The sequence below is a fragment of the Phaeoacremonium minimum genome, assembly GCF_000392275.1.
Source record: "Phaeoacremonium minimum UCRPA7 unplaced genomic scaffold PA7_03_scaffold_480, whole genome shotgun sequence".
In the NCBI taxonomy this organism is placed as follows: domain Eukaryota; kingdom Fungi; phylum Ascomycota; class Sordariomycetes; order Togniniales; family Togniniaceae; genus Phaeoacremonium; species Phaeoacremonium minimum.
Window position 1 is genome coordinate 41,241 of NW_006921382.1, and position 14,409 is coordinate 55,649.

Here is a 14,409-nt window from a genome sequence, read left to right on the forward strand (position 1 = left end):
ATTGAAAGCTGAAGAGCTAGTCTCTTCATCTCTAGGCTCATAGTCATAAGCATAGTCTTATATAGAACTATACTTCGCTAGATCACTAGAATCCTTCATAATCCATAGATGGTGGCTTACCATGGCTCACCATGATCTATAACCTCTGGCTCACAGGTAGCCCTTATCTTATCTCCACATGATGTCTTTTCTGTCCCTTATGTCTGCCGTAGGGTCCCTGGCGGCGGCCTGTTTTCTGGCCGTGACACTATACTTTAGCTAAGAATAATATCAAAGGATATTAAAAAAGTTATTTTATCTTATTAATTAGTATAAAATTGACAATTTACTTTAAAGATAAATCTAGATAAGTTTTTTATCTTTGAAAATAACTTAGAAGTATCATCTTATAGCTAAAAACAAAAACAAAAAATTATTAAACTTTTAGAATAGCTATTAAATTCTAAAGTAATAGAATCTTATTTATATAAATCAAAGATATCATTCGAAAGGAATGTATAAAGATAAGGATTAATGTTTTTCACTTTAGAAGAGACTTTATAGTTAGAAAGCCTTAGATACTTGTTAAAAGCCTTTGGTAAGAAGGGTGGATAGTTAGTTAAGAGCCTTCTAGAGCTAACAGTTGGCTTATAATGTCTCTTTAAAAGGTTTTTTCTATAGTCTTACTAGCGTTATATACTGTTATGGCTATATGCTGTTATAAGTAATAAACTATACTATTAATATTAAGAAATTGATATTAAAGTATAATAAAAATTCACCTTACTATTTACTTTATTATTATCTATCAAAGATATAGATAGTTTATATCTACCTAAAAGAAACTAAATAAACATTATAAAAGCTACTCTTACAATTTTATTCAAAGATATTCACCAGAGAAACAACAAGATTATAATCAACTATACCCTTTCCATTCAAGACCTGAAAACAAGAGCATCAGTTGTTTCGCTCCTTCTTTAGTGCAGAACGCAATTCCCAATAAACTCTCACACAACGTTTGTTTCGCAACCGATGTGCAAGAGTGTGGTTTGAAGTCAATTGACAAGTTCCACACATCAGTACCAGCAGCAGCATAGACCACAGTCCAGATACGCCAGCCAACGAGACTATCGAGAAGATTTTACAGATAGGAAGCCAACGATAAGTGAAAATGCAGAAACCCAGCCATCCAATCCAGCAAGAAGACGTGGCCGAGACAAACAAATACTTAGGCTGAACGAGTTGGGCTAGCCATTTAGAAGGATTAGAACCCGAAAAGATAATGCCAACAATCGAACCCATACAGCCCAACAAGGAGGTTTAGCACGTCATATAGAAAGATCGTCAGAGAGCTATAGACACAGCCCAGTTTATTGCAATGCCACATAGAGTGGGTGATCAGTATTGTTTGAGATCAACCGAAAAGAAGCCAAGGAGCGAGTTAGGAAGCCGTTTAACAGCAGGATAGTCGACAAGGCATGGGAAAAGTACAAATATGGGTCCTGTGGGGGCTGCTTGGCCACCCGACTGCCTGTTTTTGGTAATAGCACTTTAATGTATTAGTATGAAGTTAAGGTTTCGGCTCAGTGTTCGGCCGCCGTCTGTAGCGGGCCGAGTGAGTGTGCATCATCAGACAAGCGAAGAATGAGAGGCTCTGTCCGGGTATCGGACCTGACTAATAGGAAGCTTAGAACCAGTATCGACTTCTACTTGTCTATCATGAAGGCATCCCTATACTCCTAAGTATAATCCCTCTAGGTCTTAGTGAAACTCATGTTTTACCTTCTTTGGTATAGAAATTTGACACATCTGTGCGACTCTCGATATATCCGTCAACTTACAATGCAACAAGTTTACAGCCCAAAGACCCTGGTGACCTGGGACATTCGCGCTCCAGCGTGTATGGCTCTTCAGTCAATCATCAGTGCGGCCCTAATATGCCTGACACCGAAAACGTCCCTCCTCCGAAAAGCATCACTACCGATTCTACTCTATCTCAGTCTGGTCTCTATCCAGACGGCATCCGCATTTACACTCCAGCTGATGCTATATCTCGGGTTCTCCGTTGGTAGCTGGGTTAATGTCTTTATATGCTTTAATCACCTGTGTCTACAGCCTCTCGATGATGTAGATATCCGTCGTGAGATGCATAAATGGAAGACTATCTCTGCGAAGCCTAGCCTCGTAGCGCGGCTATATTTCACTACTGCCATGCTCTGGAGCTTCCGAGGTATTGGAACATCGTTTGAGATTAAATCTCTTCCAAAGTTTCCAGGCAACATTGTTCCTTCGAAGCCCAGGTTCCTTCTACGGCAATGTTCTCTGATCACCTTTCAGTATCTTCTTCTCGGTCTCATTATATCTCAACCTCAGTCCCCCGAGGCTGCTGAGGCTTGGGCAGAAGGTAAGGAGTGGTTGTGGCTCCCTCTTAACCCGTATCCAGTCACTGTAGCAGATCTTGCTGGTCGATCGATGGTAACATTTATGAACTGGTATCTGATGGGCAGAATTCTGGTGGACATTTGGTACCGCATATTCTCAGTCATTTGGGTTGGGCTCGGTATTTCCGAGGTTAAACAGTGGCCGCCGCTATACGGGAACTACAGCGACTGTTATACTTTGCGCCGGTACTTCAAGTAGGTCCCAGAGGCTATGCGTTTATTCATATACAGATTATTTCGAAAATTGTCTAACTTTTGATTTACAGCAAATTCTGGCAACAGTGTCTGAGGATACCAATGAAGAATATCGCCGCCTACATAACGCATGATCTCCTCGGACTTAAACCGTCATTGTTACAGTCCTATTTGACTATAACAATAGTTTTTTTTCTATCTGGACAGTTCCATATGCTAGATGACTACTGCATCGGCATGGCCTCGTGGCGGCTCTCTGGAGCTATGCAATGCTTCCTCCTCATAGTCCCTGGAATCATTGTGGAAGACGGTGTTCAATGGCTTTGGTACAGACTTATCGCGAAGAGAAGTGACTTTTCGTACATCCAAACGTTTGGAAAGCTTATCGGATATGTCTGGGTCTTTCTGTGGCTTACCTTAGTCACGCCAATGTACAACTTCCCCTTGATGCGCATAGAACATAACCCTACGATTATCGTTCCCTGGAGCGTGGTCAAGTACTTGACCTAAGAGGGGTAGTACAAAATATGGGCAAATGAATCGTTTCTACGGAAAAGGTTCAGATTAGAGATTTTGGTTTTATACAATATCATCTGATGTATGATCTCATCCTTTCAATAGATATAACTCTAGTCAAGTACTCGCATGGAGCCATAGCTGAATCTCCTTCCTTGACTATACCTGAAATAATAGCTTATCATGTAGTCGCGGCACCACCACAATATAATTTAGGTTTCAAGGCTCAGATTAATACTATCACTCCGGGCAGCGACTCTTGTCGTACAACTGAAGTCCTCACCCTGCTCTGAAGACTGTGCTATATGCTTCTGCCAATTTGAAGGAAAAAACCGCACCGACCAAATTTCACTAGTAAGTGCCAGAGAGATAGTACCAAAGCTTTCCAAATAATCCGGATATTCCTTAGGCATTTGCTCCACTCGGGAGCAGTCGTCGGCCGACCTCGATCGAGGTATTGGCAAGTCCATGACGTCTTTTGACTCAGAAATTACAGTGCCTGCGTGACAATCCTATGTTTCGTTTTTCCGCGCCGGCCCAAGTAGGTATGCATCGCTAACAACCACGTAGCTGTGCTACCTACGCGAGCTGGAGGCCTATGGACAACACCCACCAACACCACAAGCGTGGTTTGATACTGCTCAGGCGTCAATACACTATAGGTCTGTGGTGGGGCCTGCCAACGTAGGAATATATTCTGGCATTCGGCAGTATCTTTCGAGGACACGCCGAGGGCCCTTCCCGGTGTACAGCTGTGACTCGCGGGAAAATCTACACAGTAATAATCGGGATTGTCACTTGAGTTGGACTGTCTTGAACAATTTACAGGGCCAGGAGCTGAGACATCTATATCGATATTCAAAATCGGTTCTCATTCTCAGCGCAATCCGCTTACCAATAAAAACAAGATTGTAACAAGAAGCTTTGAAAGAAAACCGTATCATGCAGACGCGGTTCCTTTCCGTGCTCTGGCGAAGAACAGCTGCCTCACCAAGCTCCTCGGGTCCCATAGACCTCTCTGGGTGCCATCGATAACTGAAATCCGTTAATCCCGCCTCTTCAAACATGTGAAGCACCTGTTTCTCGGTGAAGCCTTGATACATAATAGTATGGGCGGCGGGGTGCTGCGCCTGAGGCGGAGGAACGCAGCCACTCTCCTGCGGCGAGACTCCGTCGATTATGAGAAGGGAGCCACCTGGACACAGACGCTCAGTAAGCTTCTGAACAATATCACTGGCGTCTTCGACATTATGCAATGACATGCATATCACAACAACATCGAAGCCGTGAAAATCGGGATCCTCGAGGTGGTCGGATTCGGTTAATAGATCACCTCGAACAGCGTGCATCTTATCCCATGGAAGCTCTTGCTTCTTAGAAACACTGTTGTATTGCTCGACCATGCCATCAAAAAGATCTATGCCACGTAAGACTGACACAAATGGAGAAAGAGCCTGTGTCATTTTAGTAATTCGTGAATATGCTATATAATTAAGAGCCTGATAGTCTCACCATCGACAATCCCGTTCCCGCAGGCATAGTCAAGCAGCTTTATAGGCCTATCCTGCGTGGCGTCCTGGTTCGGTATGCCGATCCACTCTACATTCTCCTGCAGGTACTTTGAAATTTGCTCAATCAAATTGCGCACCCACGGGATAGTGAAGGCTTTGACAGCTCCTGCACTGTGTACACACAATTCTGTTGGCGTCGAGTAGCGTTAGAACAGCAGGTCGGTCCAACTTGAAGTATCCTCGGTTGAGTTCGCCGATGGTTCTCGTACTGGACTCACTTTCTGCCATTTCGGGAGTAAAAAAAGACCAAGATGTTCAGACGCAAGGATCGCCTGGTGGCTGGTAAGGAACTGGGTAGTGTTCACTGAACTCTCAACCGGTCACAGACAGACTAATTTTCTAGATTGACAAGTGGCTCCAGATCAACAAGTGTTGATATTAGAGATTGAAGGAAGCTGTGTAGGCTGTACGAGAATAACTGATGAGTTTGGTAGTTCTGGGGCATTGGTTGTCCTCTGAGACAGCTCGTAAAGTTGCCGATAAGTCTCCGAGCAGTTGCTGCAGGCCAACAAGGTGTTCTCTGGGCCTGCCTCGACTAGGGAGAAAAATATTGACGAAAACCGAGTTAGAGGTGCCACACCTTTTCCTGTTCGTAGAAATTGATGGCATTAGGTGAGGTTTAGGCTATATGGACCAATCGCAGTGGATGATACAGAGGTCTTCAATAGTTCTCACCACACTTTTAGAAGCTGAATCGGGTTATATTTGGACGAAGCTCTCTTTAACTTTGACACCGTCCTTTGCTAACCTTGGCTTGGAGCGCTGGTCGCGCGTCGCAGATTATTATCAATCGAACAGCAGGACCGTCAATTTACTCCAGTTCTACGTCATGGAGGCTGCTCATGGCTCCTTCCGGTCATTTCCGCAGCGCGTGCAGTGGTTATTTGCGGGAATTGGAGCCCTGTTAATCACGACGCGTGCCTTGAGCTTCGTGCAGCTTCTCGCCAATGCGTTCATTCTTCGTGGGGCTGATGTAGGCAGGCACACTCTCCTTCTACAGAATGAGCTGTGTCACTTGCTAACATCCTGCTCCGTGACTGACAGCTCCGCAAGTATGGTGAAAATGGCACGTGGGCTGTCATCACCGGTGCGTCAGACGGTCTAGGGAAGTTGTTCGCCTCGGAGCTGGCCGCCAAAAGCTTCAACCTTGTTCTCGTCTCACGCACGCAGTCTAAGCTTGAGGCTGTCGCGCAAGAGCTTCAGGTTAAGCACCCTGATCTACAGATTAAAATCCTTGCTATGGACTACTCTCAGAACGATAATGCCGACTACGACCGGCTGCGCCAGCTGGTTGATGGGCTCGAGATTGGCATTCTAATCAACAATGTTGGCCAGAGTCATAGTTTCGCCGTGCCCTTTATCCTGACCGAGGAGGCTATTATAGATAACATTGTCACTGTTAACTGCCTTGGAACGCTCAGGACAACACGTGTCATCGCTCCGGGCATGGCACAACGCAAGCGCGGTCTCATCTTGAATATGGGCTCTACAGCCGGTTGGATGCCTATGCCCTACCTAGCTACTTACGCTGGAAGCAAGTCGTTTCTACATCACTGGAGTGCGGCATTAGCAAGCGAGCTTAAAGAGAGCAACGTTGACGTCTACCTGGTCTTCACCCACTACACTGTCGGCACAATGAGCAAGATCTGGAAGCCCAGCACCTTCGCACCAATGCAGCCAGCATATGTACGTGCTGCCCTTGCTAAAGTCGGCCTCGGGGGCACACAAAATTTAGCTCATATGTACGCGCCGTGGTGGTCGCATGCGCTCATGCAGTGGTGCGTCGAGCACATCATTGGTGAAGGCTCCAAGCTCGGGCTGTGGTACAATCTCGGGCAGCAAAAGAACATCCGCATAAGAGCCCTGCGCAAGTGGGAGCGCGAGGCGGAGAAGGCTGCTGAGTCAAGAAAGGCGGGTTGAGCTCGCTTCAAGTACGGCTACGCCGGTGACTTTTGCGTGCTGGACTAAGGCTGTCACCCTCGTCCTAAGACGGCGCACGACGCAAGAGCACTCATTACATCATGACTAAATATGGCACTACACAGCGGTCTTTGACGGGCCTTAACGCGTGGGTGCGAGACCCAAAACTTGAAAGATCAAAGTGGGAAATGACCGGCTGATTGAATCGATTGAATTTTAAATGGTGACGTGGACCTATCTCAACTTGTACATAGTGCAAGTCAATAAGCATAGAACAATCTTTCTCCCACGCATTTCCTCGGTGTAAAAAAAAGATGAAAGAATGACTTTGGCGATGATAATGCAAATCAAAGAAAACTGCGTCGGAATATCGTGAAATGCCGTGAATGTAGGTCTGAAGTGTGGTGGGAGCCAGAGAACCTTCTCCAGAGCCCGATCGTGTGGTCGTCACACGCCGGCGCAACCGTCTTGCCGTCCGGAGAGAACGCTAACTCATATTGAGTCGCCGTGGGTCTCGAGCATCTATTGATAGGTGTTTCATGTCATGTCAACTATTGGACAGGGCAAGAGCCATTCTGAGACATAGGCATAGAATAGGATTCTAACCAAATTTTCCTGTAGCGTGAAAACGAGTGTAGAGCATAGACTTAAAGAGTACGAAAGTTGATTCTTTCAACTTCTCGAGCGGTGAAAATGAGCTTCTCGAACTGCTCTCTTAGAACTTTGCTGGTGATGGCAAGATCGACCTCAATAGTATTTGTGATATTCGGCGCTAGAGTAGGCATCTAGATGTACAATTGAGAAGCATTAGATTTAAACAAAAGCATCGACGGAAAGCGCCATAGCCTCTCATTAGATCTGGATGATGTTGTGCATCGGTTTCAACGATTTGAATTAGTAAGAGAACTCTTTGTTCTAGGAACGGGGTTCTAAGGAATATGAGGCCGACAGTGAACCCAGAGAAATCCGACCACCTACCAAGGCTATCAATCGTCAAAGAGGTTACATTGTCGCAAGGCCACCATAGCTATGTGCCATGAATACGACTAGCCGAGCGACATTTTGAAGAATACTTTGGAAAGACTGTTAAGGGGGTACGGGGATGGACTTAGGCGATGACATATTTGCAATTCTGTAAACAGCATTTCCGCCACCTTGGAGACTGGAACCTGGGAACTTGAGATTTTGCAGTCTACCTATAGTCAGTCCCACACTAAGCGATCAGATGTCTTGGGCCGCCATGATTCTGGTATAAATACGTCTACATGGATAAATACTTTTAGTCGGAAACTAATTGGGAGTTCTAAGAGCCCGATAAGATCAATTGTATATTTTTGTCAGAATGTCAGACAAACTGGGTCAAATAGTGAAGCAATTTAGATAGTTGTCCCCATTATTTGTCACAATCCAATCCTATCAGTACTCCAATGAATTACTAAGAGTCTTCAAATTGATATTCACAAATAGGCAGGGAGATACTTCAAGTAACACTCAATAAAGATTAACAATTATAATCCTAAAGATCCTTTATAGAGTGCGAATCACTCAACAATTCATCAAATTCGTTCTATTATAACGCAACTTTTGCTGAAGCGCATGGCTGGTTTGGTCAATGAGCTTGAAGACTCAACTGGGGCATTTTCTGAAGCTCATACCTTCCTATGGTCCGGGGGACGACCTGGCCCGACTCGAAGCAGCTGGGATAGTATACCTAGACCGACCAAGGCGTACAAGCCAAGCCAGTTCTAGGTATGGTAGCCTCTCCAAACCAAGCAGCCACTTGATCCTTGTCTGCGGATCCCTTCTCAGGTGCCGCTGTTTCGTTTGTCCCGAGAGAGATGAATGCGCGTCCCCGGCGGTTCTCCACAGGTTGCAGAACAAGATACACCACTCCAGCCTCGCTGAGGGTCACATTCGCGCCAATCAGACCATATCCAGATATACCACTGTCCTCTTCGTCAAAAGGTTGGAACAACGGTGTGCCCTCAGTAGGGTATTCAACAGCGTTGAATCCTCGAGGCACGTTCGGTGTGAAAGAAGGACGACTAGCAAATCCGCTGCTCTGCCGGTCAGCATCTGTTTGATAGCCTTCCGGGCTAATGACCGTCTTTCCGATGGCCCAGAGCGAAGGTCGATAGTCGTAAAGGCTTGTGACATTGGGTAGACCCACTCCAATAATGGCCCAGGTGCTGGTCATGTTGACTTTGGCATACATGGCAGTGGATGGGCAGTCAAAGGAGGCCATGAGAGCGCGCGTGGTTATATCATTATCAAACTCCCATGCGGTGGCAATCGAGCTGTGTGTTCCGTCATCCATATGAAGGATATGAGCGAGGGTGGAGCTCAGGAGAAAAGGCACGCAAGCCAAGGAATTGAAGCGCATTGTCGTGTAGGGGAGCAGTTTGAAGGTATCTATGGCCGGTAAACAAAAAGTGAGGTCTCTGCGAATTAATGATAGATGATTTTCGCAGGACCTTGGGACGACCGTGACCTGATCGGGCTGCGGATGGGGGGTTGGAGACGAGACTTCTTAAATACCCAATTACCAGACAGGCTGTCAGAAATTCGGCCTCCACGCCCGCCCGAAGAGGGATGGCATTATCGAACAAATTTTCATGACACATCGTTGATGGTTTAGCTGCCAAGCAAACATCTTCTATGTAATTGCGCGCCATTGGCTACGCCATGTGATGGCCTCAGGTTCGGGGACATCAAGGTCCTCAATCACGGCTGATATCAGGAAAATTTGCTCATACTCCAACTGTTCTTGGATACTCTTTCCCAATAAATCACTAGGCTGATGTGATGAAAACCGAAATGGATCCTTCGCTTGGATCCTAGCATCTCGATGACAACAGCGGTGGTTTGCGTGAATGGCCTCGGGAATCTTTTTCAGAAGCTTTAATTTCGACTCAGTCACGATTTTGGGGAAACTTTTCTATTTACAAAGGAAGCAGACTTCGTTTCCTACCGAAGAATCATACAAATCTGCTTCTATCTCACTGAGCTCTAGGGTTTCTTTCTGCTGATTTTGTCTACGCCATTCATATCTCACTTGGCTTCTCCTTGGTTTCCTCTCGACAGTTATCCACCGCACTTTCAGAAGGAGCCTCAAATTCGTGATTACGAGGGCTCTTTGACTTGGCACTGTGCCAAGGAATAATAATGGCACCTAAAAAGCTTGCTGCTGCAAGATCCAACGCCAAATAGAATGTATATCTCTTCATCAGTATCTAGTTCAATGTCTTGAATAAAAACGCGCTAGAGACCTGTGTTATCGCCTTGCATTATGCCAGCATCATCTTGTCTCGATACTCAGCTGGGACAAAATCCACCAGCTGAGTAATACCCCGGTCAAGGAGCTTTTTTGAATTGATCGGAATACCCCCCTTGGCGATTTCTATCACAAGCCGGTTGTTGAGAACGTTTCGTCCCACCTGAACGAAGATGGCCGCGCCAAGTATTGGGGTGAAAACTATGAGTGCGATGCCTTGGGAAATTTGGCTGTCGGAGAGCACCACTTGAACGGCAATCTCTGGTATGCGCACTCCCTTTGTCATGAACCGCAATTAGTGACTTAATTCTCGATCAATCACCTTGAGCCTTACCAAGCCAAGTCCAAGTCCCACCAACACTTGGTAACCGATCCAGGCTGCAGAACCGGTTGTTGTGCCCAATGTTGTCAAAAGTTTAACTCCCTAGTGATTGTCAGCCCCAAATCACCGCCGATATCTTATGTGTCGTTGGCTGACCACTGTAGTGAAGATGCTCGAAAGTATACAGGCCCAGCTGTAGTAACCAACCCACGATACCAGTCCACCACCCACCATCGAAGCCACCACTGTGCCAAGCATCAATGGTAATGTATCAATACCACTTTGCATGGGTGACACGCCTTTGATCGCCTGAAACCAGATGGGTAAAAAGAAAGAAACCACCACAAATGAACCATACAGAAAAAAGACAGAAAAGGAGCACAATATGACTGTCCTATTTTTGAGGAACCCGGGAGGTATCATTGCTCGATTCTTCTGCCACCCTTCAGTCAGGCTGAAGACTAGAATGAGAGCTCCAGCCAATACAAACAGACTGGTGATAATGGCGCTCGTCCAAGAGTAGGTGGTGCCGCCCCATTGCAATGATAATAGCAAACAAACCACCATGGGGATGAACACTGACAGACCCGCCAAGTCTAGATGCAAGATCTTGTGTTTCATGCTGACAGGAGCATCTGCTTCCGGGCCATCAATGTGAGAGTTTGGCATGGAGAATATCACAAATACGGCAGTAAGTAGCCCACAGGGCAAATTAATCAGAAAACATAGTCGCCACGTCACTCGCTCGGTGAAAGCCCCTCCCAGTCTGTAGTCGCGAGACATGATCAGCAGTCAAGAACTGTCGATAGACCAAGCAGGTTTCAATTGACTTACAATGGCCCTGCCACGCTTGCAATAGCATACATTGAGCCAAAGAGTCCAGTATAGATTGGGCTCTTTTCGAGTGGTACCGACGCGGCAACGAGCAGAAGAGCCTGTGCAGTGGAGGCGATTAGTACGAGCCGTTGTGTGATACTTTTCCGAGGACAGGTAGGTTATGAGTCAATTACCCCCGAAAATATTCCTCAAGCACCGAGTTTCCTGCAATGATTCTTCCAAAAATGAAGCCAATGAATAATGGCGTTGTTCCCAGTACCAGGCTTCCCAGTTCGAACAGGGCCACTGATACCAGAAATACCCATTTGGGCGGAAAGGATTGATAGAGTTTGCCATAGCTGAGCTGGAATGCGCAAGTGGCAAGCTAGGGTCGGAAACAATTCCGTGGCCTATTGACGTAGAAGGTTGAACTCAGAAGGTACGACGAGCCATACCAGCTATGGATTTGTTAAGACAGAGGAATTAACTCGAGGTCATGGAAGCTTGCCCTAGGTCATCTAGAGAATCGAAGTCATTCGTTATTTGTAATAATGGTTTGATCCTAAGAATTGTTCATCAGCGACTGCACTCAGAGCGCAAGTTATCATTGATTAAATGGAATTGCCTACTAGCGCCTGGCAAAATACTGCCAAAGAGAGCCTGTAAGTAGTTAGCAAACTTCACGTGAGAGCCACGGTGAAATACTTAGGTAGAGGCTGACGCAATGACAAGTAGGATCAGTTGGTGAGCTGGGAGGGACTCCTCAACATTGTACCTCTGTGCTTGAGTCGATGGTGGCTGGCCTTGCACTGCTTCCTTAACGCCCCCATTCGAAGAGGTCATGTTCTCAATGCAGAGGTTTCGACTAGCTACGTTTGTTGGCAAAGCAATGAGAAAATTGGCTCAAACTATTCGCGGAACAATGGCCATCAGGATTCTAGAGTGACGTCTAGCGCGAATCCTTCTCTCTTTGAACGGCGGGTCCGTGGCGTGGTAGAGTAGACAGTCTGTTCAATTGGTGCATTGGGCTGCTGTTGGTGCTAACTAAGCGGACCGATTAATTATCTCCTCGGTCGGGAATCGGGGGCAATCCATACGGTGCCCGCAATGCATGGTAGCCAATCGCGTGTAAACAATTCCGCCTTTGTCAGCTTGGACAAGGGCAAGGACAAGAAAATACTTGGGTCGTAGTGCTCGCATTCTTCCCAACCAAATGGGAATATCACAGTGTACTACGGTGATTGTCCATACCTAGGTAGGTAGACATGGATACTCAGAAACTAGGCCATTCACTGGCCAACCGCCATGACCATCTCTTGAGCCTAGCCGGTGCAGTCTCGGCTGAACAGGTTGGGAAGGCAATAGGCATCACAATCGTTCTATGGGTTAGAGACTTCAGAACGGAAGAACCAAATGTTTCGAAATATTGATTTTTTCACAGACTGTCTGTTCCATAATATATAACCTTTATTTTCACCAACTGGCCAAGCACCCTGGACCCTTTCTATGGCGAATCAGCATTCTACCGAGCTTGTATTATGCCTGGACAGGGGACCGCCATCTAGTTATTGACAGACTTCATAAAAAATACGGTAGGATGATCTTCCCACGAGACAAATACAGTCGTATTGATAAGTGAACAGGTCCAGTCCTCCGGACTGAACCAAATTTCATTTCAATATGCACACCAAATGCCGTGAGAAGTCAGTAAATCACTCTTTAAAGTTTCGCTAAAAAATGACCTAACACTCACCAAGCCGTATACGATACCAAATCGGTTTTTGAAAAAGGCATGTACTATACCCGAGGGCCCAAGGAAAAGCAACTCCTGGTCAACTTGGCAAGCACGACGGATAAGAAGGTCCATGCGCGTAAGAGACGAATCATCTCCCACGCCATGAGCGAGGCAGCCTTGCGCTCCTACGAACCAGTCATCATCAAAAAAATCGAGTTGTTCTGCCGCGGCATTGCAGACTTTGAAACATTTGGCGGCGAGTATAAGAACATGTCCAGGTGGTTTTCCTACTTGACATACGATATCATGGGAACACTCACTTTCAACCAGAGTTATGACATGTTGACAAAGAATGATCATCATTTTATCCAGCCGTTGATCGATTCTTACCAGCATTGCCAAGTGATCGTAAGTTGATTAGTGAATAACAAAAGATCACAACAGGATTGACAGTGGTCTTAGCTTGGTACGGAGCCGAAGATTGAACAGTATGGCCTTGCTCCATTACTATTTTTGAATATCATGTCCGACAATAAGCGGTTTCGCAAATATGTCGACGACCAGGTTACTACTCGCATCAACCTCGAGAAAGCTGGCAAGGGTTCCAATGATATTTTCAAGTTGCTCCTCGATTACAAAGACAAAGAAACAGGAGACAGTATGGGTTTCAAAGAGCTCTCTGATGAAGCTGTTGTCCTGATTATTGCTGGTAAGCTCTCGGCTTGTGGCGTCGTATAAAGCGGCATCTGACGGTATTTTAGCGAGTGACACCACCGGAACAGCTCTAACAGGGCTGTTCTTCTATCTCGCCAAATATCCAGAATGCTACGCCAAATTAAAAGAAGAGGTGCGGTCTCGCTTCTCATCTGCAGAGGAAATAGTTCCGGGGAAAATGCTGCAAGAGTGTCGATACCTCAAAGCGTGCGCCGAGGAAGCCATGCGGCTCTGTCCCGGTGTGCCTGGGTACCTTACGCGTGAGGCCCCCAACGGTGGCTTTATAGATGGCATCTGGATTCCACCGCGGGTACCCGTTGGAATTCCGACATGGACCATGCACCGCAGCCCGGAGGTCTATCCAGACCCGCAGATATTCCGTCCCGAACGTTGGATTGTAGACTCCGAGGAGGAGGTGCAGAAGCTGCGCTCTGCTTATTTCCCGTTCAGTCTAGGGACTCGGGGGTGCATTGGTAAAAACATGGCTCTGATGTCAATCTATCTGATAGTTGCGAGACTGGCGGTACTGTTTGAGATCGAAAGTCGAGACCCATTGCCCCTTGAGTTTCATGTAAAGGACCACTTTGCAGCGGGTCAGAAAGAGGGGCCGTTTTTGAAATTCACACCAGCCATCAAATAGTCCCTTTGTTATAGATCACAATCTAGATCTATGATAGAAATTCTACTGTTACCGAGTGTTACAGTCAACTGTTATGAGTCCAGGTTAGACTCAACTCAGGGTTAGGGCCGACTCGGCCAAGTCTGGCTAATCATGTAATATCGTTTCCCATGTGGGCGGACTCCAGGTAGAATCCACTACAAGCACTACGGAAGCCGTGCAACCTGTGCTTACTTCTATTATATATTTAGACGTGACTACCTGAATCTCCATCGTCTTCGACAACGGCTAAGATACCAATGGA

General features: G+C 46.3%; 2 protein-coding genes across 2 annotated transcripts; both read left to right on the plus strand.

The window, feature by feature from the left end:
- Nucleotides 1–5,534: 5,534 nt before the first annotated feature.
- On the plus strand, nucleotides 5,535–6,625 carry UCRPA7_6615 (putative 3-ketoacyl- reductase protein; the record flags this gene model as incomplete). The annotated part of the gene is made up of 2 exons (XM_007919152.1): nucleotides 5,535–5,678; nucleotides 5,750–6,625. The coding sequence occupies 2 exons, from the start codon at nucleotides 5,535–5,537 to the stop codon at nucleotides 6,623–6,625; spliced, it is 1,020 nt and encodes a 339-aa protein (XP_007917343.1).
- A 6,204-nt stretch (nucleotides 6,626–12,829) lies between these two features.
- On the plus strand, nucleotides 12,830–13,510 carry UCRPA7_6616 (putative cytochrome p450 family protein; the record flags this gene model as incomplete). Its single annotated transcript, XM_007919153.1, has 2 exons — nucleotides 12,830–13,180; nucleotides 13,235–13,510. 2 exons carry the CDS (start codon nucleotides 12,830–12,832, stop codon nucleotides 13,508–13,510), a joined length of 627 nt encoding a protein of 208 aa, XP_007917344.1.
- Nucleotides 13,511–14,409: the final 899 nt, after the last annotated feature.